This window comes from Anomaloglossus baeobatrachus, chromosome 1, assembly GCF_048569485.1.
Source record: "Anomaloglossus baeobatrachus isolate aAnoBae1 chromosome 1, aAnoBae1.hap1, whole genome shotgun sequence".
NCBI classification, from domain to species: Eukaryota; Metazoa; Chordata; class Amphibia; order Anura; family Aromobatidae; genus Anomaloglossus; species Anomaloglossus baeobatrachus.
This window is the reverse complement of record NC_134353.1, coordinates 799,036,914-799,063,465: the sequence shown is the minus strand read 5'-3', so window position 1 is coordinate 799,063,465 and position 26,552 is coordinate 799,036,914. Positions and strand designations below refer to the sequence as shown.

General features: G+C 44.8%; 1 protein-coding gene across 1 annotated transcript in view; it reads right to left on the bottom strand.

Moving 5' to 3' along the window:
* EPB41L4A (erythrocyte membrane protein band 4.1 like 4A) overlaps positions 1-6,623 on the bottom strand; it is a 386,643-nt gene extending 380,020 nt beyond the window's left edge. The window contains exon 1 of the mRNA XM_075325013.1: positions 6,393-6,623. Within this exon, the coding sequence (XP_075181128.1) occupies positions 6,393-6,491 (99 nt within the window). The 5' untranslated portion in view covers positions 6,492-6,623. The remainder of the gene's footprint in view (positions 1-6,392) is intronic.
* Between the last annotated feature and the right edge of the window lie 19,929 nt (positions 6,624-26,552).

Below are 26,552 nucleotides of genomic sequence, written 5' to 3'. Positions count from 1 at the left end.
CGGCAATTTCGCGGCAAAAATAAGGTGCGGATTTGCCGCGAAAGTCGCGGATTTTCATGCAGAAAAATCCGCAGGTACATTCTACCGTGGACACATAGCCTTACAGTGATGCACAGTGAGCGTTGCTAAGATTAGGAGGATTTTCCCTGTGTAAAGATCTAAAATGAGTCTCTTCTTCTTTACAGGTATACTGTACAGGTAAGTAAAAGATACTGTACAACACTATATACTTGTATTTTAAAGAATTAAAAAAAAAAAAAAAAAACTAACAATTTTTCAAGTGAAAACTGCTTCAGGAAACTCTCCTGGTTTTGGAGAAGTTTTTATTTTCCAGAAGAGTTTTGAACAGTTTTGGAAGTTTTTCTCCTGAATAGACATGAGCAGACCCACTGAAGTTTGGGATCTACAGGATCAGCCAGACTTTAGAGAAAGTTCACTTAGAGACCCTGACGTGACCTGAACCCCATTGGAAGTCACTGATTGGGCAGTTTGGCTCTCCGTCCACACTCAGCCAGCCATAAACAAAGCATTTCCGGCACAGGAAGGGCAGTTTTTTTCTGCACACTACGTCCGCTGATTATACACCCAGTGCGAGCCATTCAAACACAGGCCGAGCACAGAGCGATTGGTCAGCATACGTAAAGCGCCTGAACTCCAAACATTGATTTTTTTTTGTAAAGTCTGTTCGGTATGATCATCAAAATTTACCGTACTGGTCGGATTTGCTCATCTCTCCTGAAGTCTGCTTTGCAGCCATTTTATTGGACAATGCTTAGTTTGGTGAGGATCCTGTTCAAAGAAGTGACATGCACTTTTTTCCCCCCCACCAAGTGTTTTTCAAAACAGAAAAAAAAGGCTAAAAAAAAACCCCAACTCTACAGGAGAGGCAATAATGTCTATATTGGTGGGGGTCCAAGCACTGATATTACTTACTGCCAGAATAGAGGACTTCTGTCTGCCATTTATTGGACTGCTGGAACTACCAGAGTACACAGAAATCCACTGTTCTGAGATCATAGGAGACTCAGCAGTCAGACCACCACAGCTTGTGAATGGGTGACAGCTTGTCCATAGTGGGATACCCCTTATCAGAAAATCTGTTATTGAGCACTTTATGCCGGCAAAGCCCATAACTCTTAGGCTGCTTTCACACATCCGTTTTTCACCGTCAGGCACAATCTGGCGAATTGCGGATAAAACTGGTGTCGGATCTGTTTTATTCCCCATAGACTTGTATTACCGCCGGATTGTGCCGGATGGCCTTGCGTTGCATGCGGTGGCCGCCGGATCAGGAGAAATGTCTTCATCCGGGTGCCGGAAAGGACGCAGCATGCAACTTTTTTTGTCTCCGGCGCCATCCGGCATGTTGTATAATGGAAGCCTATGGGCGCCGGATCCAGCGTCATCCAGTATATGACGGAATCTAACAACGGATCAGTTTTTGAGCTGCGCATGGTCAGTATCACAACGGATCCATCAACAAACGGAAGGAATGCATGGAAAAAAATGATGCGACGGATGCGGTTTTTTTTGTCAGATTGTGCCTGACGGCGAAAAACGGATGTGTGAAAGCAGCCTTACCCTTCTTCGTCTTAAAGGGAAGCAATCACCAGGATTTTCGTATATAAGCTAAAGCCAGTGCTATACTGGCACTATCAGGCTGAGTCTATACATACCTGTAGGGGTCAGCTCGGATGTTTAGGTTTTGAAATCCAAAAAAGGTAAAGTTTATAAAAGTAGCTGCTTCTTGAGTGACAGCTGCACTGGAGCAGATAATATATTCATAGTTATCCCCTCCCCCTGTTAGAATTAGCATAAGTATTATACAAACAATTCACTTTGTTGCAGGACCTGTGTGAGGTCATCCCCATGTGACCTGGTATCCAGCTTTGTTGACTGAGGCACCACCCCTTATGGTCACATGGGGATGACCTCACACAGGTCCTGCAACAAAGTGAATTGTTTGTATAATACTTATGCTAATTCTAACAGGGGGAGGGGATAACTATGAATATATTATCTGCTCCAGTGCAGCTGTCACTCAAGAAGCAGCTACTTTTATAAACTTTACTTTTTTGGATTTCAAAACCTAAAACATCCGAGCTGACCCCTACAGGTATGTATAGACTCAGCCTTATAGTACCAGTATAGCCCTGGCTTTAGGTTATATGCAGAAATCATGGTGATTGGTTCTCTTTAACTTTCTTCTAAGTTAATTTATGATAACGGCAAAGTTGAACTTTAATGTGGTCATAAATCAGCTAAGAAAATGGTCAAATGAAGAGAAATAATAATTTTCAAACCTCTCCAACTCACTGACAGATTTACTGTTAACTCATTCTGCAATAAGCCATTCTCTGTAATAGACAGAAGCCAAACAGTCCAACATTTTTAAAAGGTACCAACAATTTTCTTTTTTTGCTCATTCAATATTTCTCTTCTTATTCCAAAATACTTAACTTTGTTTTCCGTCGACTAAATATAAGTGGGGGGGGGGGGGGGGGTTCTGTTACGGGACGAGTTGTAGATTTAAATTACAGCATTTTTTTTTTATAAACTATAAAATAAATTACTGAAAAATCCCAGTGGTGTAAAATGATGGAGAAAAAAAAAAAATTTGAATTCGGATATTGGTTATTGGGTTTTGCTGTTAATGTGTTCTTTTTTTTTTTTTTTTTTTTTACTGCAAAATGGATTCTTCAGGGCAGTAGCATTACAAGGATACCAAACTAACAGGTTTATTTTTTTTAATTTTGGGTGTAAACATTTTCAGAACTTTTTTTTTTTTTACAAAGTTTTATAAAATTATTTGTGTCGCCATTTTTTAAGACCCTCAACTGTTTTATTTTTCTGCACAGTCCAGACCAGTGGCACAATAGTGCCTGAATGGCCAATCTTCAGGAGTGAACTGCCCCCCGGCAATCAGAGGAGCGCACCCTATTACCACTGAATCTTAAGACACTTCCTTCATTTACAACCCGTTAGAGGTGAATGTCACATTTTTCGGCATTTCGTGAACTATGATTGGAGAAACACAAAATATTTCCCACAATACACAGGATTTGTGCCTTTGTAAAGCAAAACTGCTCAGCGTGCTCATTGTCTATAAAGTCTAAATATCCATGCCCAGATTCACGGGGCCGGTCACCAAGGTCATTGGGCAGGTTTTGCTCCCATTTTATTCCCCCTGCTCCAGAGTATCATGTTTGTTTTATTTTCTATAGTGCTCCAGAGATATGGGCCTTTTTATTTAGAGCTAATTTCATGGTCTTTCGAAGTGGGCATGGCTCTCAGGATTCTCCGGGGCATGTCTTTAGTTTGCGCTACCCTTTTAACCTGTGAGCCACACCCCTTTGTAAAATTAGCACTAAATAAAAAGCGCAATCTCTGGGACCATATGGCAAAGCTATAAAGCAAGAACAGAATACTTATGGGAACAGCGGAAATTAAAGAAGGGGAGCACCTGGTCACTTCTTACCTATTGACAGGTCCCATTAAGGCCTTGTTCACACACACTGCGGTCTTTTTGCGGTTTTGCTGCAGAAATTTCTTGAGAAATTCTTGTAACCTTTCCTCAGATATTCCCCAACAAAACCTATGGCAAAAAAAAAAATAGCTGTGCACACTACGGTTTTTTCTCAAGAACATTCTTTCTGCAGATTTTCTTGAGAAAAAGATAGGTACCTGTGTTTTTGCCATAGATAATGGTAAAAAACCGCAGGGACCAACCTGCGGGAAAAAAAACGCACCAAAACAACATCAAAAACGCAGAAAACCGCATTCGCGGTAATCTTTCAGAATCTCAAGAAATTTTTTGAAAAAAAAAATCCTTTTTCTAGTGTGAACAGAGCCTTAAAAGGTTTTTATTAATAACATTATCCCCTTATCTAAAGGACCTCTGGGACCTGCATTAATCACATGGACTCCGCAGAGCCCCATCTGAATGGTGCGGAGATCCAGCATACACACCTCCTTCCATTCATTCTGTATAGCACTGTTGGAAAAAGCGCTGTACGGCTATTACTGTCAGTCTCACAGACAGTGAAAGACATATATGCTCGGAAACCCAGCGATCAGTTATCCTCTGCCCTATGTTTAGGGGAAAGACTTGCTAGTTCGGGAACTCGCTCAATCATAGCTGGTTCAAGACCTCAAGCTTCAGTAATGTTATCTTCTCACCTAGTGATGAGCGAGCACTACCATGCTGAAGTGCTTGGTACTTGTAACTAGTGATGAGCGAGCACTACCATGCTGAAGTGCTTGGTACTTGTAACTAGTGATGAGCGAGCACTACCATGCTCAAGTGCTTGATACTTGTAACTAGTGATGAGTGGGCACTACCATGCTCAAGTGCTTGATACTTGTAACTAGTGATGAGTGGGCACTACCATGCTCTGGTGCTTGATACTTGTAACTAGTGATGAGTGAGCACTACCATGCTCGGGTGCTCAGTACTTGTAACTAGTGATGAGTGGGCACTACCATGCTCCGGTGCTCAGTACTTGTAATAGTGCCGCTTACTCATTGAGAGCAGTTGGTGTTCGGATGGGCACAACTCGAGTACCCGAATATAATGAAAGTCAATGTTCAAGTTCCCCATTGACTTCTATTATACTTGGGTACTCAAGTTGCACCCATCCATGGTAGTGCTCGCTCATCACTCATATCCACCCTTAACAAGATACGAGGGCCCTCCTATTATATATTATATATTGAGGGGCCCTCCTATTATATATTGAGGGGCCCTCCTATTATATATTGAGGGCCCTCCTATTATATATTGAGGGGCCCTCCTATTATATATTGAGGGGCCCTCCTATTATATATTGAGGGGCCCTCCTATTATATATTGAGGGGCCCTCCTATTATATATTGAGGGGCCCTCCTATTATATATTGAGGGGCCCTCCTATTATATATTGAGGGGCCCTCCTATTATATATTGAGGGCCCGCCTATTATATATTGAGGGCCCGCCTATTATATATTGAGGGCCCGCCTATTATATATTGAGGGGCCCGCCTATTATATATTGAGGGCCATCCTATTATATATTGAGGGGCCCTCCTATTATATATTGAGGGCCATCCTATTATATATTGAGGGGCCCTCCTATTATATATTGAGGGCCATCCTATTATATATTGAGGGGCCCTCCTATTATATATTGAGGGGCCCTCCTATTATATATTGAGGGGCCCTCCTATTATATATTGAGGGGCCCTCCTATTATATATTGAGGGCCCGCCTATTATATATTGAGGGGCCCTCCTATTATATATTGAGGGGCCCTCCTATTATATATTGAGGGGCCCTCCTATTATATATTGAGGGGCCCTCCTATTATATATTGAGGGGCCCTCCTATTATATATTGAGGGCCCGCCTATTATATATTGAGGGCCCTCCTATTATATATTGAGGGCCCGCCTATTATATATTGAGGGGCCCGCCTATTATATATTGAGGGCCATCCTATTATATATTGAGGGCCATCCTATTATATATTGAGGGCCCTCCTATTATATATTGAGGGCCCTCCTATTATATATTATATATTGAGGGCCCTCCACTCACCTCCAGATATCTTCCTTCACTGTCAGCATGGAGCAGCCACATCTCCCCTCTGTATCTGGGGAGGATCCGACTCCTGACATAAAGGTCTTACTAAATTAATCCCAATTAAACACCAATCCTGGAGTTCTTTTCTTATTCCTGCCTTGCACCTTTCCTGTTATTCCTCCTAGAGATTTCTGGATAAGACTGTTCACATTCCTGCGCCATCATAGAAGAAGAAAACTGAAAATAGAAGAAAGCCAAAGCGTGATGGACGCCAATGTCGCCCCGAAGACTGCCTGCACTTATATAACTTCTAATGGTGTCTGTCTTGTCAGTCATGTAAAAAAAAAACCACAGCAGCGTTGGTTTTTCCAGAAAAAAATGGAAGACTCTGCAATGGACGCACCAATGTGAACGCTGCCTAAATTGAAAATTTCCCGTCTGTGGGTGTGTCCCCATAGCCTCACGCTGATTGGTCACACCCAGCTGTCAATCACACATTCCTCAGAGGAATAGCAGAGGACCAGGAGTAAGATGCTCGGACCTCTGAGGGGCGCACAGCGATCCCCTGGAGCAGGTGTGAGGAGTGCACAGCCCCGGATCCTCCCCGGCACATCTGGACATGCAGGACTGTGCCGGACACAGATGACAATGAGCCACGGGCAGCACAAAGCAGCGCTCCGGACTATTCTCTGTGCAGCGTTATTGCCTCCAGAGCTGCAGCTCCTCCATCATACACCGGCAGTAACTTTTTGCGGTGTCCTGGGCGTGCACAGCCATTGTCTCCCTGCTGCCCCCCGGGCACACGCTGCACACCGGCTCCCCCGGGCACTTACCTTCACCCCCTGCTGCTGGGTGGTCAGTGACAACTTGGACTCGTCCAGTAACAAAACTTCACAATAAAATTCCTCGGGGACGGCGCAGAAGCAACCCATCACTGCGCAGTGCTGCCCGGCCACGGAGAGAGCAGGTGGCAGTCGGTGTGCGGGGAGATGGCGCCCCCGGTGCCGCCCCGCCGGGCACAGACCTCGCTCTCCTGCCGCGCTCCGCGCACACTGGGGTTACCAAGGCTGTACAGCAAATGTATGGAATAAAGACATGGGGGCGGGCCGCGCTGCGTGACGTCACGGAGAGGGCGGGCTCTAGCGAGGGCTTCCATCTGGCCCGTGTGATTGGACGGTGTATTTGCATACAAGGTTTCCATACGCAGTATGCCTAGTCTGCCCTCTGCCGGTTGACAAAGGAAACTGCGCACCCTACAAAATAGAAGAAACCAGCTTGGCTCTGTTCACACACAGCTTTTAGCCAGTGTTTTGTTTTTTGTTGTTTTTTTTTACTGCAGCCAAAACTTGGCAGTAAGCTCTCTCGGCAGTAAAATGTTAGGTTCAAATCACAGGTTTTTCTGCATTTTTGTAGCATTTTAACAACCACGTGATTCTGCTGGTCGGTACAATGACAATGAGACCGAACTCTCATTTTCCGAAAACTCGGAACTTTTTTATTTTTTCAGTTCTTTTGTTTGTTTTTTTTTAAATTAGGAAAAGAGGTGAAAATAAAACTCATGGTGTCAATGAATACACTTTGAAACCATCTATTAATATTTGCTTTATTTTTCATTTGATAGCTTGTTTCTGTATCCTGCAATACTACAGTAAGGACCAAGATGGCAGTGACGGGGGCCCTTTATTACTGGCATTTGCCAACCCAGCCTCTTATATGCCAATTTTAGTGATCGACAGTGGTATGTAAAAAAAATAAACAGCTGTTACAGGCAAATGTTGGCTGTATAACACAGCTGGCACCTGCCTGGTATGGAGCGGACTCAGGTACTGCAACCACTCCATTCATGTGCACCAGACTAGTGATGTACTATTACATCAGGGGTGCAAAGGGGTTAAATTAGGGATGCAAAACCTGCCTCTTGGGGCCACATGCTGCCTGTGATATCCTTCTGCTTGGCCCTCAACCATCTGCATGGTGTCTGCTCACATGAATTCTTTGTATCATACAGAAGACCAGTGTTGCGCACCACCATAGGAACGGGTAACTATGAATGGTGAGCTGTGGTCATTTCGAGGCCAGACATCTTTTGGTAAAATTGAGTCCTGACTCCTAGCAAAGAAAGGAGTAGATGAGGTGATGGCCATACATGAGTGCTGTTCTATTCACTCTAGTTTAAAAACACCGGACCCTTTCAGAGTCTGTCATATACTATAAGTATAAGGGCTCTTTTCCACCTTCGATTTTCATGTGCGAGTGCAATCCGATAAAAAAAATCGGATTGCACTCGCACCAGTGTTAATCAATGAGGCAGTTTCCAAATCCCTGTTTTTTCTCGACATGAATCGTGCTCTCGGTGCAATCTCAGCATGCTGCGTTTTGCAGCGAGTCTCAGATCATGCACCCCTATACAAGCCTATGGGAGCATGTGAAACATCGCACTGCACTCGCATGTTATGCAACTGCAGTGCGGTGCACGCAGAGACAGACAGCGGAGGAGATGGGGAGAAAGTTCTCCCTCCATCTTCTCTGCACGTTTGATGCGATCACAAGATCACATCACAGTCGCATGACCCTCGCCTTACAGCCGCAGCAGAGGGGCATTAGCATATCGCTTCCGATGCTCTCGCATCGGAAGCGGTACACAAGTGGAAAAGAGCCCTAATATAGAGAGCTGAATACATAGATCTTCCTTTCCAGACTGCAAACTCATGAGAAGGCTACCTTTAGCTTCCCGATGTTACTACTTTTAATCACTCCAGGGTTTCTGAACCCTAAAGCTGTGACAAAAGATGGAATATGTGCACAGCAATGTCATCATTATTATTTATTATTATAGCATCTTTTATATCATGATGCTTTACATAATAAAAACGAGTACAGTAATAATGAACAATACAAGGCACAGACTGGTAAAGGAGGAGAGAGGACCCTGCCCGCGAGGGCTCACAGTCTACATATTATCATTAGGGATGAGCAGACCCGGACTTTTAAAAGTCCAGATCCGCACAGTTTCAAAGGTGCCTGGGTGCCGGGCCCTGGATTCTGGGTGCTTCATCTTGATCCGGCACTCGAGAAATAAAAAAAAATAAAGGAATACTAAAGAAAAAAAGAATGAAGCGAGCGCTTCATATGTACCGAGGCTCAGTCATGCAAACTGCTTCCAGGTCGTGCATTCACTTCTGGTGCCGTGCATTAAGGTCATCATATATGCACTGCTTTCCCTGCTTTTCCCGCCTATCGGTTGTCCTGGCATCTGTGATTGGTTGCAGTCAGACAAGCCCCTAGCCTGTGTGACAGCGTCTGCCTGCAATCACTCACAGGCGCTGTCTGCAGGTCAGTATCATATTGTAAAAATAAACTATAACATTTGGCATATCGTCCCCCAAATTATGATACTCAGCACAGATAAAGCCTACGGCTACAGGCTGCAGCCCCCAGCCGTGCGCTCTTCTTGGCTGTGTATCAAAATAAGAACAGTATGAGGCCTTTTTTTTCATTATTTAAATAATTTTTAAACTCGATGTGCAGTCCTCCCCAATTTTGATACCCAGCCAAGATAAAACCCAACAGCTGGGGGCTGGTATTCTCAGACTGGGGTGGTTTATGGTTATTGGCCACCCCTAGCCTAGAAATAGCATCATGCAGCCGGCCATGAAATTCCCACTTGTCCTGGTGCAAGAGCAATCAAGGTAATGAGGGAGTAAATGGCAGCCCACAGCAGAATAAAATGCCTAAACACCCTCTTTCATCACTTTATTAACCCCACAAACACCACTGCAGGTCTGAAGTAATCCACACATGGTCCCTTGACAATTCAGCTCTGCTCCATGTAAGTCACAGCGAGCGGCCATAGAGCATGACTGCCTGCTGTGAGTGCAGACATAAACTGAGCCACGATCAGCAGTGACGTCACTCAGGTGATTTGCTGTCACAGCTGGAGGTTCCCATGGTCCTCCACCTGTAACAGCAAGTAACCTGACCTCAGGTGACCTAACAAAGTCTGTGACTTCATCTCAGGTGAGGCATGCATCTCCTAGGAGAAAACCGCGGGGGGGGGTTGCCAAGAGATGTAGATTTAGTGCTGAAAATTTTACACAATATTCCTGCACCCAATATACACCTCCTGTAAAAAAAATGCTTTTTGGACGCATTTTTTTCCATGTTTTTTTTCCTCGGTTATGAAGCAGTTTTTTGGGGGGTTTTGCATTTTTGGGCCAAGAGATGCAAATGTAGTGATGACATTTTTACGTCATATCCCTGCACCCAATCTACACCTCCTATAAAAAACTGTGCTTTTTTACACATTTTTTTGCTGTGGTTTTTGCTGCAGTTTTTTGCCACATTTTTGCTGCGGTTTTCTGCCAGGAGGTGCAAATTTGGTGATGAAATTTTAACACTATATTCATGTACCCAATTTACGCCTCCTGGCAAAAAAAGATGCATCAAAACCACATGAGATAAGATGGGGTAGTGATGCGATTTTTTGCCAGGAGGTGTATACTGGGTGCAGGAATATGGTGTAAAATCTGCATCTCTGGCAAAAAAATGCTGTTTTTTGAGCTAGGAGATGCAGATGCAGGTGAGTTCACTAAGTTTACTGAGGTCATTAGAGGTCCCCTGAGGTCAGGTTACCTGCTATCATAGGTGGAGGACTGCAGCTGTGACTGCAACTAGCCTGAGTGATGTCACCGCTGATCACTGCGGCTCATTCATTCTCAGGAGCTCACAGCGGGCAGTCATGTTCCATGATCACTCATTGTGAGGTTCAGATGTAACAGAGCTGGAACTGTTGTTGGAGCTCGTGTGGATTACATTAGACCTGCAGGTGTTTTAGAGTTAGTAAAAGGGTGAAAGAGGGTGTTTTTTTTGTATGTTATTCCAAATAAAGGATTTTTTCTGTGTTTGTGTTTATTTACTTTTATTTACAGATTAGTGATGGAGGTGTCTCATAGACGCCTTCCATCACTAATCTAGGATTAAGTGATAGCTGTGAGTTGTTATAAACCCCTTAAATTACCCTGATTGCCACCGCATCAGGACAATCGGGAAGAGCTGGGCTTGTTGCATCTAATGGATGCGACAATTCCGGGTGGCTGGAGGCTGCTAATTTTAGGCTGGACCTTCTGTCACGCTTCCGGGGCCCCGGTGCTGCTCCTTACCCACTGATCCGGTACACGTGCGTACCGACCGCGGCCGCTGCTGCAGCTCCTGCTTCCCTGCATCTCCCATGCTCCCTGCTCGGCGGTCCCGCCGGCTTGCTGCAGCTCGGGACTCTGCCCCCGGCTCCCCTGCGTCCTGTCCTCGGCCTCCTGTGCTTGTCTCTGGCTCCCGGGCTTCGCGCATGCGCAATAGGGCGCGGGCACACTCATTCACCTCTTCTTAAAGGACCAGCATCCCTGTAACAGGATATGGCCAATTACAGGTTCAGGGTATAATAGACTTCATTTTGCATACGGGCGGTGCTTGTTCAATGAGTTCTTGAAGCTTAGTCTCTTGTACTAGTGTTCGAGCCCTCTGTGTTCTGTTCCTGGATTAACCCTGTCTCTACCCTCAAAACCTGATGCCCGGTGTATGCCTCAGCTCTTCCGGCTCTCTAGAGATTCCCCGATGTCCGTTAGCAGTGAATCTCACCATCTTCCCTCTGCTTCACTCCGCCACCGGCTCTGAATTACATCCGACTTCTCCAGCCTGCATTTATCACTGGTTCCAGACTTTGCCTGCTGTCTTCGCCCGGCTCCAGTCATCTGTCTAGATTCCCTCCGGTCCGAAGCCACCGCGGGATCGGTCCCCGTATTCTGCCCGGACTTTCCAAGGACACTCCCCGTATCCCGCCTGTGTTCCAGCTGCTGTGCATCTAGGCCCTCTGGGGTGGTCGCCAGACAGTCCCTGTATAGGGGTTCGCTCCTGGTGGCCTCCCTGGGGGAGTCCGGTGCATGGTCCCATGGATTCACTCCTGGACTGAACACAACACCTTCCCAGCCTGAGAATACCAGCCTCCAGCTTTCGGGCTTTATCATGGCTGGGTAACAAAATTGAGAAGGACCGCATGTGGTTTTTTTAAATTATTTATTTAAATAATTATAAAAAAAAGTTGCATGCAGTTCCTCTTATTTTGATACACAGTCAAGATAGGTGCACAACTGGAGGCTTCAGCCTGTAGCCATGGACTTGATCTGTGCTGGGTATCAGAATCCGGAGGGACCCTATGCCAATTGTTTTACTTATTTATCTCTATATCATGATACTCACGGTAGATGCTAGAGTGTACGGGCTCTTTCCAGGTATGACCTCATTTCAACATACCCCTATCACATGATAGAGGCGTGTTCAAAATGAAGTCTGGTGTTTCCAGCCGGAATAAACGTTATTTTTCTAAGTCCCCAGATATAGAGGGATGCAGAGGGGTCAAAACCCCCCTTGCAGGATTATGGTGGACGAGAGGAAACATTGCGACTCCCACCAACAAAGCGAGTCACGCCCACTAACCTGGAAGGAGCCCGTACATTCTAGGCTCACAGTAGAGCTCACCTGGAAGGAGTCCGTACATTCTAGGCTCACGCCCCTATCACATGATACTGACTCGCAGACATTTACACTGCTTTCCTCGCTCACCAGCCATCCAGGCGCCTGTGATTGGTTGCAGTCAGCTGACATCAAAGGCACCGGCGGATGCAGAAAGCAGTGCATATGCATGAGCAGTAATTAGTGGACCAGGAAGTGAATGTGAGGCCTAGGAGCAGTGTAGAGCCATGCCGGAGCCTTGGTAAGTACAGCACGCTTGTTCCCATTCCCCTATCCCTTCTACTACCACTTTTAATGTCTGGATTCTGACCCTCATAGACTTATATATGAACTGGATTCCAAATCGGATCCAGATTTTTTAAAAAAAAAAAAAAAGAACAGGCATCCACTGGTCCCGGTTAGGCTACTTTCACACATCCGGTTTTTGCTCTGCGGCACAATATGGCGCTCTGTAGAAAAACCGCAACCGTTTTTTTTGCCGTCGGTTGCGTTTTTTTTTTGCATAGACTTACATTAGTGCCGTATTGTGCCGCATGGGCTTGCGTTCGGTCCGGTTTTTGCCGCATGCGGCAGATTTAGCCGATGCCGCGGCCGGATGGAACGTTGCCTGCAACGTTTTTTGCTCCGGCAAAAAAAACCGCATTGCGCCGCATCCGGACGCTGCGGCGCATTTTTCAATGCATGCCTATGGACGCCGGACGCGGCGCGATGCGGTAAAAACCGCATCCGGCCGCCGTATACAGTAGCATGCCGCAACCGGAAAAAAACGGACGGGCCGCATGTAAAAACTTATGCAAAGAATGCAGTGTTTTCGCCGCATCCGTTGCATAGGTTTCACAGCCGGATTGAGCCGCACAGCTCAAACCGGATGTGTGAAAATAGCCCTACCTGCGAGTTCGCTCATCTCTAATTATCATCCATGTAATTTTTATCTAATCTATATCCAGTCAGTATGTTTTTACATCTGTATGGAGTCTCTTTTTTACATAAGCAAAGTAATAAATAATAAAGGTCATTCACAGTTTCTTATCTTTAGAATTGTAATTTATCCATTAAAACTGCACACTATATGGATGGGAGTTACAAATAAAGAAAAAAAAAAAAGAAAAAACACAGGAAAAGAGGTTGCATTTTTATTAAGGTACATGCGATAATAGTAATGGAAATCCCCTATATAAAGCAACCATTGACTACATATAAATACTGGTCAAATTGCATAGTAGTAAATGTATGGATGGTAACCTGTATATGATCTGTTTTTTTTAAGCACACCTTGACTTATAATGGTCAAGTCTGATCTGAAACACGGATCATACAAAAAAAACATTCATGTGAACTACCCCATTGACTTGCATTGGTCAGTGTGCTGTCTGTATGCTATCACTTTTGCACACGTAATACATTAATGGGGAAATGTCAGGTCCAATATGCACCCAGTACCACGAGCAGTTCTGGGTACATATTTCTAATCCCTGCCTAATCGTCCCAGTGTCTAGTAGCACACTTAAAATAGATCTTTAGAAAGAGTATTTTTAAAGATCCTTTATGATATGTTAATGAGCACATGGACTGGTCGCAAGGGCGTTAGTTCCTGTGCTCATTCCGCCCTCTTAGCATGTTATCACGCCCAGAGGGGAATGCTAACATGCTATTCAATGCCCAGCGTCGATCGCATCAGCGGTGATGTGCATACCTGTCTGTTGTCACTGCCTCAATCACTGGGTTTATGCTTAGTGCGCATGAACCTCCAGTCATGTGCACTAGACCTCTCTGAAGTTGGGACATGTCCACCCGGCTTCATAGTGTGCATGACTGAAATTGCCAGGCATTCTAATCATGCTCACTGAGCCTTAACCCGGTGTCTGAGGTGGTGACAACAGACACAGATATGCGCATCACCGCTGATGACGCTGTGCAATGGGGCATGCTAACATGCTATCCAATGCCTATCATCCAGCTAAGAGGGTGGACTAGTCAGGGGGATAAAATGCCCTTGTGACTAGTCCCTGCACTCATTACCATGTGTACTACTAGACACTGGGACTGCTAGGCAGGGATTAACAATATGCACCCAGAACCGCTCGTGGTTTGGGGTGAATATTAGACCTAACAGGTTCCCTTTAACACATCTGTGTGAGATCAGATACAATGTGTCATCCTAGTTGCTTACATTTTTTTTCTCCGTTTTTTCTTCTTCAATGAAGCAAGTAGACTGTCTAAACTTTTTTATCCATTGACTTTTAACAATTGATCAGTTAAAGTCTGTCTTCCATTTTGTGTGGATCACCATAAACTTTAATGGCCAAAAAGTGGATGAGAATAGGACCTGCTTTGCGTCTCACACAGCAGACACACGGATCCATTTTTATAACGGATGTGTGCATGGATCAATGAAGCTCTTTGGGTTGTGTCCAATTAAAAAAATGGACAATATACGGACGTGTCATAGGGATGTGTGAGTGTACCATATGACTCTCATTACCATTATTGTATGTGTTCCTGTCACTGAAGTTTTACATTTGTAACTTATTTTCTCCATTAAGTATTGTGAAAGCTGATTAAAAATCAATTCTGTAAAGAAATGTTTATGTGGTTATGATAAAAAAAAATAATGTAAAAACATCAAGCGTCTATGTAATGGCCCCAGCCTCATTGTACGACCTGACACATAGTTACGGAGCTATTTCCCTGTGATATGTGAGCCACATTGCAAACGATTCATAAATGATTAATTAGCAGGTAATCTCATCTCAAAACAGTCATTACTAAACAGCTGAGGAGGAGAAATAAGTTAGATCAGGGGTGAGCAATTAATTTTCCCGAAGGACCACATGAGAGACCGTGAATGGTGTGGAGGCTGAAATTAATTCTGCTCAATATTAATTCTAATTATTATTTTATAGTAATATTAATTGTATCACTTAATATTGAGCAGAAAAAAGTTTGCTAATATCCCCCTATATAGAGTATGAGCCTTCACATAGCCCCAAACAACTACTATCTATGCAATCATGATAATTTTTATTAATGGAACACATGTTAAAACCAGCATAAGACATAGATCATTTAAAATAAATAGACAATGGGCATAGGGAGCAGGACATCACCCAGATAGAGCATATCAAACTAAACAGGTCATAAGATTAGGTAAAAAAAAACAACTAAGTAAATTAAAAAATCTATTATATAGAATAGAATACATAGAAAATAATAATATGATATAGCATACCGTATATAGCGGATCCTCATAAAGCAACTCTGTATTACAATTAATATAGGTCAAAATATAAATAGAAAAATAATAATGAAAACTCACAAAAATAATTATTTAAAAACAATGAATGTAATTAATTATGACTAATTGGAAAACGTATAGGTATACAGTTAAGTCCAGAAATATTTGGACAGTGACACAAGTTTTGTTATTTTAGCTGTTTACAAAAACATGTTCAGAAATACAATTATATATATAAAATGGGCTGAAAGTGCACACTCCCAGCTGCAATATGAGAGTTTTCACATCCAAATCGGAGAAAGGGTTTAGGAATCATAGCTCTGTAATGCATAGCCTCCTCTTTTTCAAGGGACCAAAAGTAATTGGACAAGGGACTCTAAGGGCTGCAATTAACTCTGAAGGCGTCTCCCTCGTTAACCTGTAATCAATGAAGTAGTTAAAAGGTCTGGGGTTGATTACAGGTGTCTGGTTTTGCATTTGGAAGCTGTTGCTGTGACCAGACAACATGCGGTCTAAGGAACTCTCAATTGAGGTGAAGCAGAATTGAGGTGAAGCAGAACTCTCAATTGAGGCTGAAAAAAAAGAAAAAATCCATCAGATAGATAGCAGACATGGTTGGAGTAGCAAAATCAGCAGTCGGGTACATTCTGAGAAAAAAGGAATTGACTGGTGAGCTTGGGAACTCAAAAAGGCCTGGGCGTCCACGAATGACAACAGGGGTGGATGATCGCCGCATACTTTCTTTGGTGAAGAAGAACCCGTTCACAACATCAACTGAAGTCCAAAACACTCTCAGTGAAGTAGGTGTATCTGTCTCTAAGTCAATAGTAAAGAGAAGACTCCATGAAAGTAAATACAAAGGGTTCACATCTAGATGCAAACCATTCATCAATTCCAAAAATAGACAGGCCAGAGTTAAATTTGCTGAAAAACACCTCATGAAGCCAGCTCAGTTCTGGAAAAGTATTCTATGGACAGATGAGACAAAGATCAACCTGTACCAGAATGATGGGAAGAAAAAAGTTTGGAGAAGAAAGGGAACGGCACATGATCCAAGGCACACCACATCCTCTGTAAAACATGGTGGAGGCAACGTGATGGCATGGGCATGCATGGCTTTCAATGGCACTGGGTCACTTGTGTTTATTGATGACATAACAGCAGACAAGAGTAGCCGGATGAATTCTGAAGTGTACCGGGATATACTTTCAGCCCAGATTCAGCCAAATGCCGCAAAGTTGATCGGACGGCGCTTCATAGTACAGATGGACAATGACCCCAAGCATACAGCCAAAGCTACCCAGGAGTTCATGAGTGCAAAAAAGTGGAACATTCTGCAATGGCCAAGTCAATCACCAGATCTTAACCCAATTGAGCATGCATTTTACTTGCTCAAATCCAGACTTAAGACGGAAAGACCCACAAACAAGCAAGACCTGAAGGCTGCGGCTGTAAAGGCCTGGCAAAGCATTAAGAAGGAGGAAACCCAGCGTTTGGTGATGTCCATGGGTTCCAGACTTAAGGCAGACTTAATCCTCCAAAGGATTCGCAACAAAATATTGAAAATAAAAATATTTTGTTTGGGTTTGGTTTATTTGTCCAATTACTTTTGACCTCCTAAAATGTGGAGTGTTTGTAAAGAAATGTGTACAATTCCTACAATTTCTATCAGATATTTTTGTTCAAACCTTCAAATTAAACATTACAATCTGCACTTGAATTCTGTTGTAGAGATTTCATTTCAAATCCAATGTGGTGGCATGCAGAGCCCAACTCGCGAAAATTGTGTCACTGTCCAAATATTTCTGGACCTAACTGTAGGTCTGCTCAGACTGCCATATAGGTGCTCAGAAGTAAATGGTGTGCTAAATATAGAGGAATAACTCTGGCACATTGATTTATTTTATTTTAAGTGAAAAATGTGCTAGTGCAATAAATAACAAGTGTATAAGATGCCCGTTTCATTTAAAAATATATGACTCCCTGAGGAACCGATTGTGAAACGTGCATTGGGAAGAGTGGCAGTAGAGCAGGTGTACACCAGTATCATGTCGTCAGGTTTGTAGATGTGATATCTTTATTTAAGGTCATTTGATTTCATTCTTTGGCAGCTCTTTTGTTTAACTGATACAATTGCTATATTTATTTTTGTCGTTGGTATCATATTCACATCACTTACACTTTATTTACATAGGTCAAAATATACATAGAAAAATAATAATGAAAAATCAAAAAATAATTCATTAAAATTAATTAATATAATATGACTAAATGGAAAAAGTGCTAGTGCAATAAATAACTAGTACATAACATACCCAAACTTTACTGAAATACTCATGTGCAGACTACATGTGGTCAGTTTTCGTTGAGTAACAAAGAAACACAGTGGGCGTGAGATTTCTATAAATCCCATCCCCATTGCTGGAACTGTAAGATGCTTCATTTTTGATGTAGTGAAAATACGCAGCGTCAAAAAGTCAATTAAAATTCATTATGAGATCACAGAATAAGGGTTTGCTCAAATCTCTGTAGCACCCAGGGGGCAGGGGCTGTCAGGCACGGGGTGTCTCATACCTGCGTTACTCATCACCGGGCTGGTGGGATGATCTGGGATGTCACCGTGGCCTGCCCAGCTTTGTACCCCGAGGTGTACACCAATAAGGAGGATAGATGTTGGGGGTAGTAGTAGGATGAATGTCGTGACACCACCTGTGGTATGCGGCCAGAGATTCAGCTACCGCTGCTGTCGCTGTCCTCCAGGGTGGATGGTAGTAGCAGCAGAGATGGTGTCGCTCCCCACAGGCGGAGCGGGCTCTTGGAAGGATAATGAGGGGAGTAGTGATGGTGTTTGAGCGCCGAGGTGCTGGGCAGCGGTGCTGGTAATAAGAGTCCAAGTCAAATGCTGCGGTTCCAGGTGTCTTTACTCACTCTTTGTGCCGCTCGCCCGGGTAGTACTGGTCACTCGCTGTGATGTGCCCAGTCGGCCTCTGATAAGTTAGAAGAAGGCACCGGTGTTTGAAAGAAGAAAGTCCTTTGTCAGAGTTGCCCTTCCAGCCGTGGGGAACCTGGGCTGAGCACTTCGCTCCAAGCCCCAGACCCCGTGAAGAAAAAAGAGAAGAAAGAGGTGATGGTGTCGTGTCCCAGAACTGGTGTCCAGGTAGCCTGACTGACTATTGTGTGAGTGTTCTCCTACTTCTACCCCAAGTGGAACCCACCCCCCCGTTGGCTGGCTTCAGTGACCGGGGAAGTGACTCATGATGGCCATCCCCCTGCCTAACCTGATCCATATCCCCTGGGAGAAGGCTCCTAAGCTTTATGGAAAGTGTGAATGTGGAACACCGGTGATTAACACCCTCCTTACCTCTAGGCGAATACCGCAGCTTAAATGAGCTGCAATACTCTGTGGCGACTGAAGCTTCAGGGGTGCCACATCTCCATATAAAAAAAAAATCACACCAATTTTCATCCAGTGGGACAAGTGAAATCTGTTTGATATTCTGTATGTCATGCGAGTGTGCAATTTTTTTTTCTTACCTAAAATTCATATGACATCCAAATGCAATGCGTTTTTTCTCAGCAACTATTATTCTACAATCATTTACAGAACCATTTACAATGTTCTATGATACAAAGGGTAATGCATGCGTAAAAAAAACAGACAGCATACGCATGGTCCATGTGCCGCCTGTGTTTTGTCTCGTTAACTTTTTGTCAAAACTGTCTCATTGAATAACATTGGTGTGAGTGCAATGCAATTTTTAAAAAAAAGGCCACAAATAAAATACATAAATCTTATAGAAACCACAACATTAAAGAGCCCCAACCACTAGAATTTTCCTACATAAACTGAATCCAGTGCTATACTGGTGCTACCATGCTGATTCTAAACATACATTTAGTTGTGAGATCGGATGTATATGACCCGCCCCAGGGCCGTGGGGTACTCGGTTCCGGGTGTTGGTTAATGGGATTATGTCACGGGGGCCTGTGCCCGGTTCCGTGGCCCTGGTGGTCGCTTAAAGTCAATAAATAATAAAAATAAAATAAATAAATAAAAAAAATAATAAAGAAAAAAAATAAATAAATAAAAGTATTTCGTGACGCCACCTACGGTTCCAGTATGGTTACTGGGGCTGCAGATCAGACCTCTGGGGTGATGGTTAGGCAGCCAGTTGTTTACGCTTCCCGTAGGTGAAGCGGGGTCCCCAGGGCAGTATTAGTAGTACACAGATATGGCGTTTTTTCTTCACAGCCTTTTCAACTGTCACTTTAGTGCAGCAGCCTATGGCTTCTCAGATGAAAGAAATAAAGTGTGTCACACCAATTCATTAACTATGACCAGGTTTTACTTGCAGGTGTTATTAAAAATGGGTTCAGTTTCTGATGATACAGTTTTTGGTTAATCTGGGAACAGTTCAGGATCTCTGCACCAGGTCAGTTGTGCGGCCTCCCTGCTGCGCTATGTCTCTCCTTCGTACTAGGCTGCCTGCAGCTATACCTTGTCCCTCTCTCACTGTCTTCACCTGTATGGCAGGCGGCGGGAGTTTCTCTAAGGGGCACTGCTGTACTCACTGCGGTCCCTAAGCTCTGTGTAGCGGCTTTGCCTTCAGGTGCTGCTGCGGCCAGGAGATCTGCAGTCTCCCTGGCCCCCGGTCTTTATTGCTGGGCAGATTAGATCCCTCACAATCTCGGACGCCGGTGTCCGATAATCAGCGCTGTTCCTTGGGGATGAACCAGTCAGGCTCCACCTCCCCGGTCTCTCCTCTTTTGCCTCACTCTTGATCCCTCAGGCGGTCACACAGTTACTTGTGCGGGCTAAGCACTGCCCTCTCCATTTTGATGTTTTCCCTCACTCTCTGCTCGCACAGTCTCCTTTGTTCCAACTGTCAACTGTCTCTCTGACTCTGCCTCCAAACCTGGATTTAAAGGGGACCTCACCTGAACTCGACTTGTAGAGCTCCCCCTCCAGGCTTGGAGTGGAAATGTTGTATGTGGGATTACCTGATGTGGAGATCCTTCCCTGCCCCGGTACAGGTATATTTGTGGCAACTGGACCCTGAGGTGCCACATTCCAACTTAGTTAAATTCAGTACTCCTGGACTGGAAACACAAACTTATAAAACATTAGCAACAATAAAGAGTAGTACAAAGTCTTAAAAAAATAAAAATTACAAAAACCAATAAAACAGAAAAATGCAGTCGTTCCGCTGCAAAATGTGAGTATGGTATATATAAGAAAGTTTTTGACCACTACCAGTTCTGTGGTCCATTGGTCCGTAAAAGTTCAAGAAGATGCAAAAGTTCATGCAAAAAGTCCTGCAGGCTCAACACGCTTGACGGTTATGGATTTACTTAGTTGCAATAAACAAACAAATAAAATATTTTTACATTTTACTAACTACTACACTTTCTATTTAATATTCTTCTATATAACGGGATGGGGGCTGACCAAAGTTGCTACGGCTAGACCTACGTAATGCCTGTGTCACAACTGGTCGGTGCAGTGTACTGGTACCTAGTGCTGGTGCTATGCGTGCACTATCTACTAGTCTGCATGAGGATCTACGCAATATTGGTATGCGTGAATGTTGCCTTAGTCTTAGGATCCCCAATAGCAGGGTTCTCTGGTTCTACTGCGACAGGTAGTTCTTCTGAAACGTTAACCGGTTCTTCCAGTCTTTCTGGGACTTCTACTGGTTGAGCGCCAGTCAATAATGGTATAATTATGGCTCCATTGTACAGAGGCCAACTTTCAGGGAAATCACCAAGTACTGTTCTTATCATTTTCTCTTTCTTTTCCTCTTTAGGTTGAGGTATATAGGGGATTACTTCTTTTTGCTTCAACTGTTCAGGACATTTTTAAGGTGGTCTCTAGAAACTGCCGCTGACGTTTTTCCCTTATCCTTGCTGATTAAGCAGATTTTCTTGTTGTCAAATTTAGAGGGCAATACTGTGTATGGTTCTGCTTCCCACTGGTCATCAAGCTTATGGGTCTTTCTTTTTCTTTTTACAACCATCTCTCCAGGTATTAAAGGAGCAGCTGGTGCATTCTTGTTATAATCTTTCTCTTGCCTTTCTCTAATTTGGTCTAGGCTTCTTTCTACGCACTCCTGTACCTTTTTGTACTGCTCTTGGCGCTTAGTGTCCCAATCAGCTTCAGGTGAACTGGTTTCAAGAACAACAATTCCCATTTCTAAGTCAACTGGTAACTTCCCGGGTCTTGCTCTCATCAAGTATGCTGGAGTGCAATTGGTGGAACTCACAGGGATGTTGTTGTACATGTCCACTAAATCAGGCAACTTCTCTGGCCACATGCTTCTTTCTTTCTAGGGCAAGGTTTTCAACAGGTCTATAACAACCTGGTTCATTTTCTCACACATGCCGTTTGTCTGTGGGTGATTCAGTGGGGTTCGGATTTTCTTACATCCATACAGGTTGCAAAACTCCTGGAACACTTCAGCTTCGAACGCAGAACCTTGATCCGTCAACACCTGTTCCGGGTAGCCATGTGGTCTGCAGAAGTAGGCTTGAAAGGTTCTCGCTGCGGTTCTTGCTGTCAAGTCCTTTACAGGTACTACCACCAGAAACCGGGAATAGTGGTCCACCATAGTGAGGGCATACGTATAACCGGATCTACTGGGTGTCAATTTCACATAGTCCAAGGCTACAAGTTCCAGCGGCTGCTTGGTGACAATTGGTTGTAGTGGAGCTCTTTGACTGTCACGATCCTTTCTTCTCAGGTTGCATGGGCCACAGTTTCGGCACCAGTTCTCAATGGTAGTTCTCATGCCAACCCAATAGAATCTGTTGCGTAACAGTACCTCAAGCTTCTTCCACCCAAAGTGTCCTGCTCCGTCATGGTACGCCTCCAGCACCATCTGAACATCTCTCTTTGGTACCACTATTTGCCACACCCTCTCATAGGTTCAGGGGTTGATGTAATGTCTGCATAGCCTACCCCTGTAGATGAACAATCTGCTCTTTTCCTTCCACAGGTGCTGTGCTTCCGGTGGGGCATCTGGGCTAAGACTTTAGTCTGGTTGGATTATTAGCTCTTTAACTAGGCGAACAGCTGGATCGCTGTCTTGCGTTTCCTCCCACCAGTGGTAAGGTAACGGGTTCAGTGTGGCCTCTTGGCGTTTGCCTTTAACACCTTGGTTACACAGGGATGCACTGTTGTGGTGAAAAGCCGGCAGCTCTATCTCTTCTAGCTCATCCGAGTCTTCTCCTGCATCTGGTAAATGGGGCATTCTCGACAATGCATCAGCGTTAGCATTTTTGCGGCCTGCCCGATATTTGATGGGGCACCGAAACTTCGAGACTGTTGGTGAAGTCATAGTTTGACAACCGGGCCATCCATCGCTGCTCTAGTGCATCTAGCTTTGCGGAGTCCAAGTGAGTAAGCGGGTTGTTATCCGTAAATATGGTAAACTTTGCAGATGCCAGGTAGTGCTTGAATCGTTCGGTGACGGCCCAGACTAAGGCCAGGAATTCCAGCTTGAACGAACTGTAGTTTTCTGGGTTTCTCTCAGTAGGACGGAGCTTCCTGCTTGCAAAGGCAATTACATGTTCTTTGCCATTCTGCACCTGCGACAGCACAGCTCCCAATCCCACATTACTGTAATAATACAGAAAAAGGGAAAAAACGGGTTTTAGCCGTGCTAAAAAACCACTGATGTTGAATTGATTAAAATTTCTTTTTATTTCAGCATTTCCAACGCGTTTCCGAGACAAAGTCCGTCTCCTTCCTCAGGGAAAAAAGAGGTTGATTTCTTTTTTTCCCTGAGGAAGGAGACGGACTTTGTCTCGGAAACGCGTTGGAAATGCTGAAATAAAAAGAAATTTTAATCAATTCAACATCAGTGGTTTTTTAGCGCGGCTAAAACCCGTTTTTTCCCTTTTTCTGTATTATTACATTGCTGTGTACGGGGCCGCTGCTTAATACCACGCTGACACTCAAATGCGAATTAAGGGGTTGTGACTGGCACAACCGAAATAGGTGAGTGTTTTCCTACTTTGCATAAATCAGAGTTATATCGGGTAAGACCCTATCTGCGCCTTTCTCTCTCCCCCCACCTCTAGTACCCAAAATAATCCCACATTACTGGCATCTGTGTACAGCACGAATGGCAGATTATAATCAGGGTAGGCCAGGATTTCCTCACCGGTCAGGGCCCACTTCATGTGCTTGAAGGAGTCTTCTTCTTTCTCACCCCATTCAAACGGAGGGCCGGGAGTCTTACCCTTTTTGGTCAGGCCTACCAGGAGATCTTGCAAAGGCGCCGCTATTTTCGTGAAGTCCTTTATGAACCTCCTGTAGTATCCTACCAGCCCCAAGAACTGACGCACCTCTTTGATGGTTGTTGGCTTTGGCCAGTCTCTGATAGCAGTGACCTTTTCAGGGTTTGGTGCCACACCATCCACACTGACCACATGCCCAAGATACTGAACCTTCGGCTTCAGCAAATGGCATTTTGAAGGCTTTAGTTTCATACCAAACTTTGACAATGCTTCAAACACCTCGGCCAGGTGCTCCAGATGTTCCTCATACGTCTTGGAATACACGATGACGTCATCAAGATATATCAGTACAGTCTCGAAGTTTCGGTGCCCCAGGCAACACTCCATCAGCCTTTGGAACGTGCCGAGTGCATTGCAGAGTCCAAACGGCATGCTGTTGAACTCACACAGACCAATCGGCGTCGTGAATGCGGTCTTCTCTCAATCTTCTTCTGCCATGGAAACCTGCCAATACCCACTGGTAAGATCTAAGGTGGAAAAGAAATTAGCAGCTTTCAGTGCAGCAAGTGATTCCTCAATGCGGGGCAACGGGTAAGCATCCTTGTGTGTTATGCGGTTTATCTGCCTATAGTCAACGCACATCCTCATTGTGCCATCTTTCTTTCTTACCAGGACAAGTGGGGCTGACCAGGGGCTACAACTATCTCTAATAACCACAGCTTCCTTCATTTCCCGTAACATATTTTTAGCACACTGATAGTGAGCTGGTGGTATAGGCCTGTATCTCTCTTTTATAGGTGGATGGTCTCCCGTGGGTATGCGATGGTGTATCCCTTTTATCCGCCCAAAGTCTAATGGATGCTTACTAAAGACCCGTTCATATTCCTTCACCACCCGATAAACTCCGTGCCTTTGGTAAGAATGGGTGGAATCAGTGCCGACATGCAGCTTCTGACACCAGTCCTCCAGCTGTCCCTTGGAGCTGTTGTCCTCCGCCTGGTCGGACGGGGTCAAGGGTTCCACTGCCTGAATTGAGTTGTTGTTGACAGTGAACAACTTGGCAACAGTAGCATATCTGCGTAGCTTGACCTCTTCCTCTCCACAGTTTAAAACTCGTACAGGTACCCTCCCTTTGCGTACATCAACTATCCCCCTGGCAGTCAGGATTGTGGGCCTACTATCTGAGTACATGGGCTCTACCATTGCCTAGTAATCCTGCCCTCTGAGGCCTATAGCTGCCCGACACCAAATCATCACTTCACTTCTTGGGGGTAACACAATGGGGAATGGGTTGCTTACCCGTACACTGCCGATTTCTTCACCAGACAACTCTACCCTCTGCTGCCCGATGCTGGCAGTTTCTGCAACCTGCTGGAGCAAGAAAAGAACTTCGACTAGACAATTTTCAACAACATTAGTACCTAATATCATTGTTGGATTTCTTTCACGACAATCAGTATCCATCACAATAAGTCCTTGGCCCTTTAACTCCTCCCTCCCCACCTTTATCGTCACCTCCTTGTACCCTACTTGTGATACTGGCTGTCTATTAGCAGCATATATAGTAAGGTCTGGGTCTGGGCGAGTGAGCTCAGAATCGGCCCAAAATCTTTTGTAAAGGATATGCGGGATCGTCGTCACCTGTGAGCCAGTGTCCAACAGAGCAAGTGTGGGAATGCCATCTAGCACGATAGATAGGAATGGTCGTCCTCCCACATATCTATCGCGCCAGTTCGATGGGCCTGGTTGTTTTATTCCTGGTGGCCGGCCCGCTGCCCCAGGAGTCGCTGGTTTAAAGGACATGACTTGGCAAAGTGGCCCGCCTCGTTACAACGGCGGAAGATAGGCTGTCCTGACGAGTCGTAGCGGTCATTGGGTCTTCCTCTGGGCGGCGGGTTCCTCCTTCCTCGCATCCACGGGACGTCCTCAGGGCTGTCAGCCAACTGGATCCTCTCCGACGACTGTGGTTTCTGCTGGAGTTGCATGGCCTTTAGGAGCATGGCCACATCTTTTGTCAGCTGCTGTACCTGGGAACGCAAGTAATCAGAAGCACCAGGTATTACAGTCTGTCCATTGATTTCTGCTGGAGTTAAGGAAAGGGACGCCACCTCTGAGGGAGAGGTGATGGCTTGCCGCGGTTGAGGTGCGGGGTCTGTAGTCACAGGGACTCGCAGTGCTCTAATGGCCCGGTTCTTCAGAGTTACAAAGTCTAGACTCGGATGCTCCATGACCCATAGACGCAGCTGTGTTTGATGACTTGGTGAATGTAGCCCCTCAAGAAACTGTTCAATTAATATTTTATCTTCCTCTCGTGCACTTTCAGGGTCTATCTGCTTTACAGCCTGCAGCGCCTCCTGAAGGTTCAATGCATAATCCCGTATGCTATCCTGCAGTCTTTGTTTGCAGTTGTAAAACCTCATTCTAAAGCTGGTGTCACACATAACGACGACGACAACGACGTCGCTGCAACGTCACCATATTCTGTGACGTAGCAGCGGCCATCGATGATCGTTAGTAAGCTGTCAAACATGTTAGAAAAAGCAGCGACGGAGCAGCGATCATAGCGACGTCGACGGTCGTTGTGTGGTTTCAGACGTAGCGTAGCGTCGCTGCTGCGGTGTCAAACACAAGGATTATCAGCTTATCAGCATGGCGCAGCGGGATAGCAGCGATCAAAAAATGACTTCGAGCATTCAGGAGCGAGCAACGATTTCGCAGCAGGGGTCTGATCGTTGTTATGTGTCACACACAGCGACGTCGCTGTTGAGGTCGCTGCAACGTCACAGAATATGGTGACGTTGCAGCGACGTCGTTGTCGTCGTCGTTATGTGTGACACCAGCTTTAGCTCAGCTACAGTACGAGTTTCAATAGCAGCTTTTAAATTAGCAAATATCTGGGTTATTGTCCTTTTATCTGTATTCAGCCAGGATTTAACCTCTCGCTCTGCTGCACCCGTCAGTTGCCCCAGCAAAACAGACACTTTTTGCTTGTCGG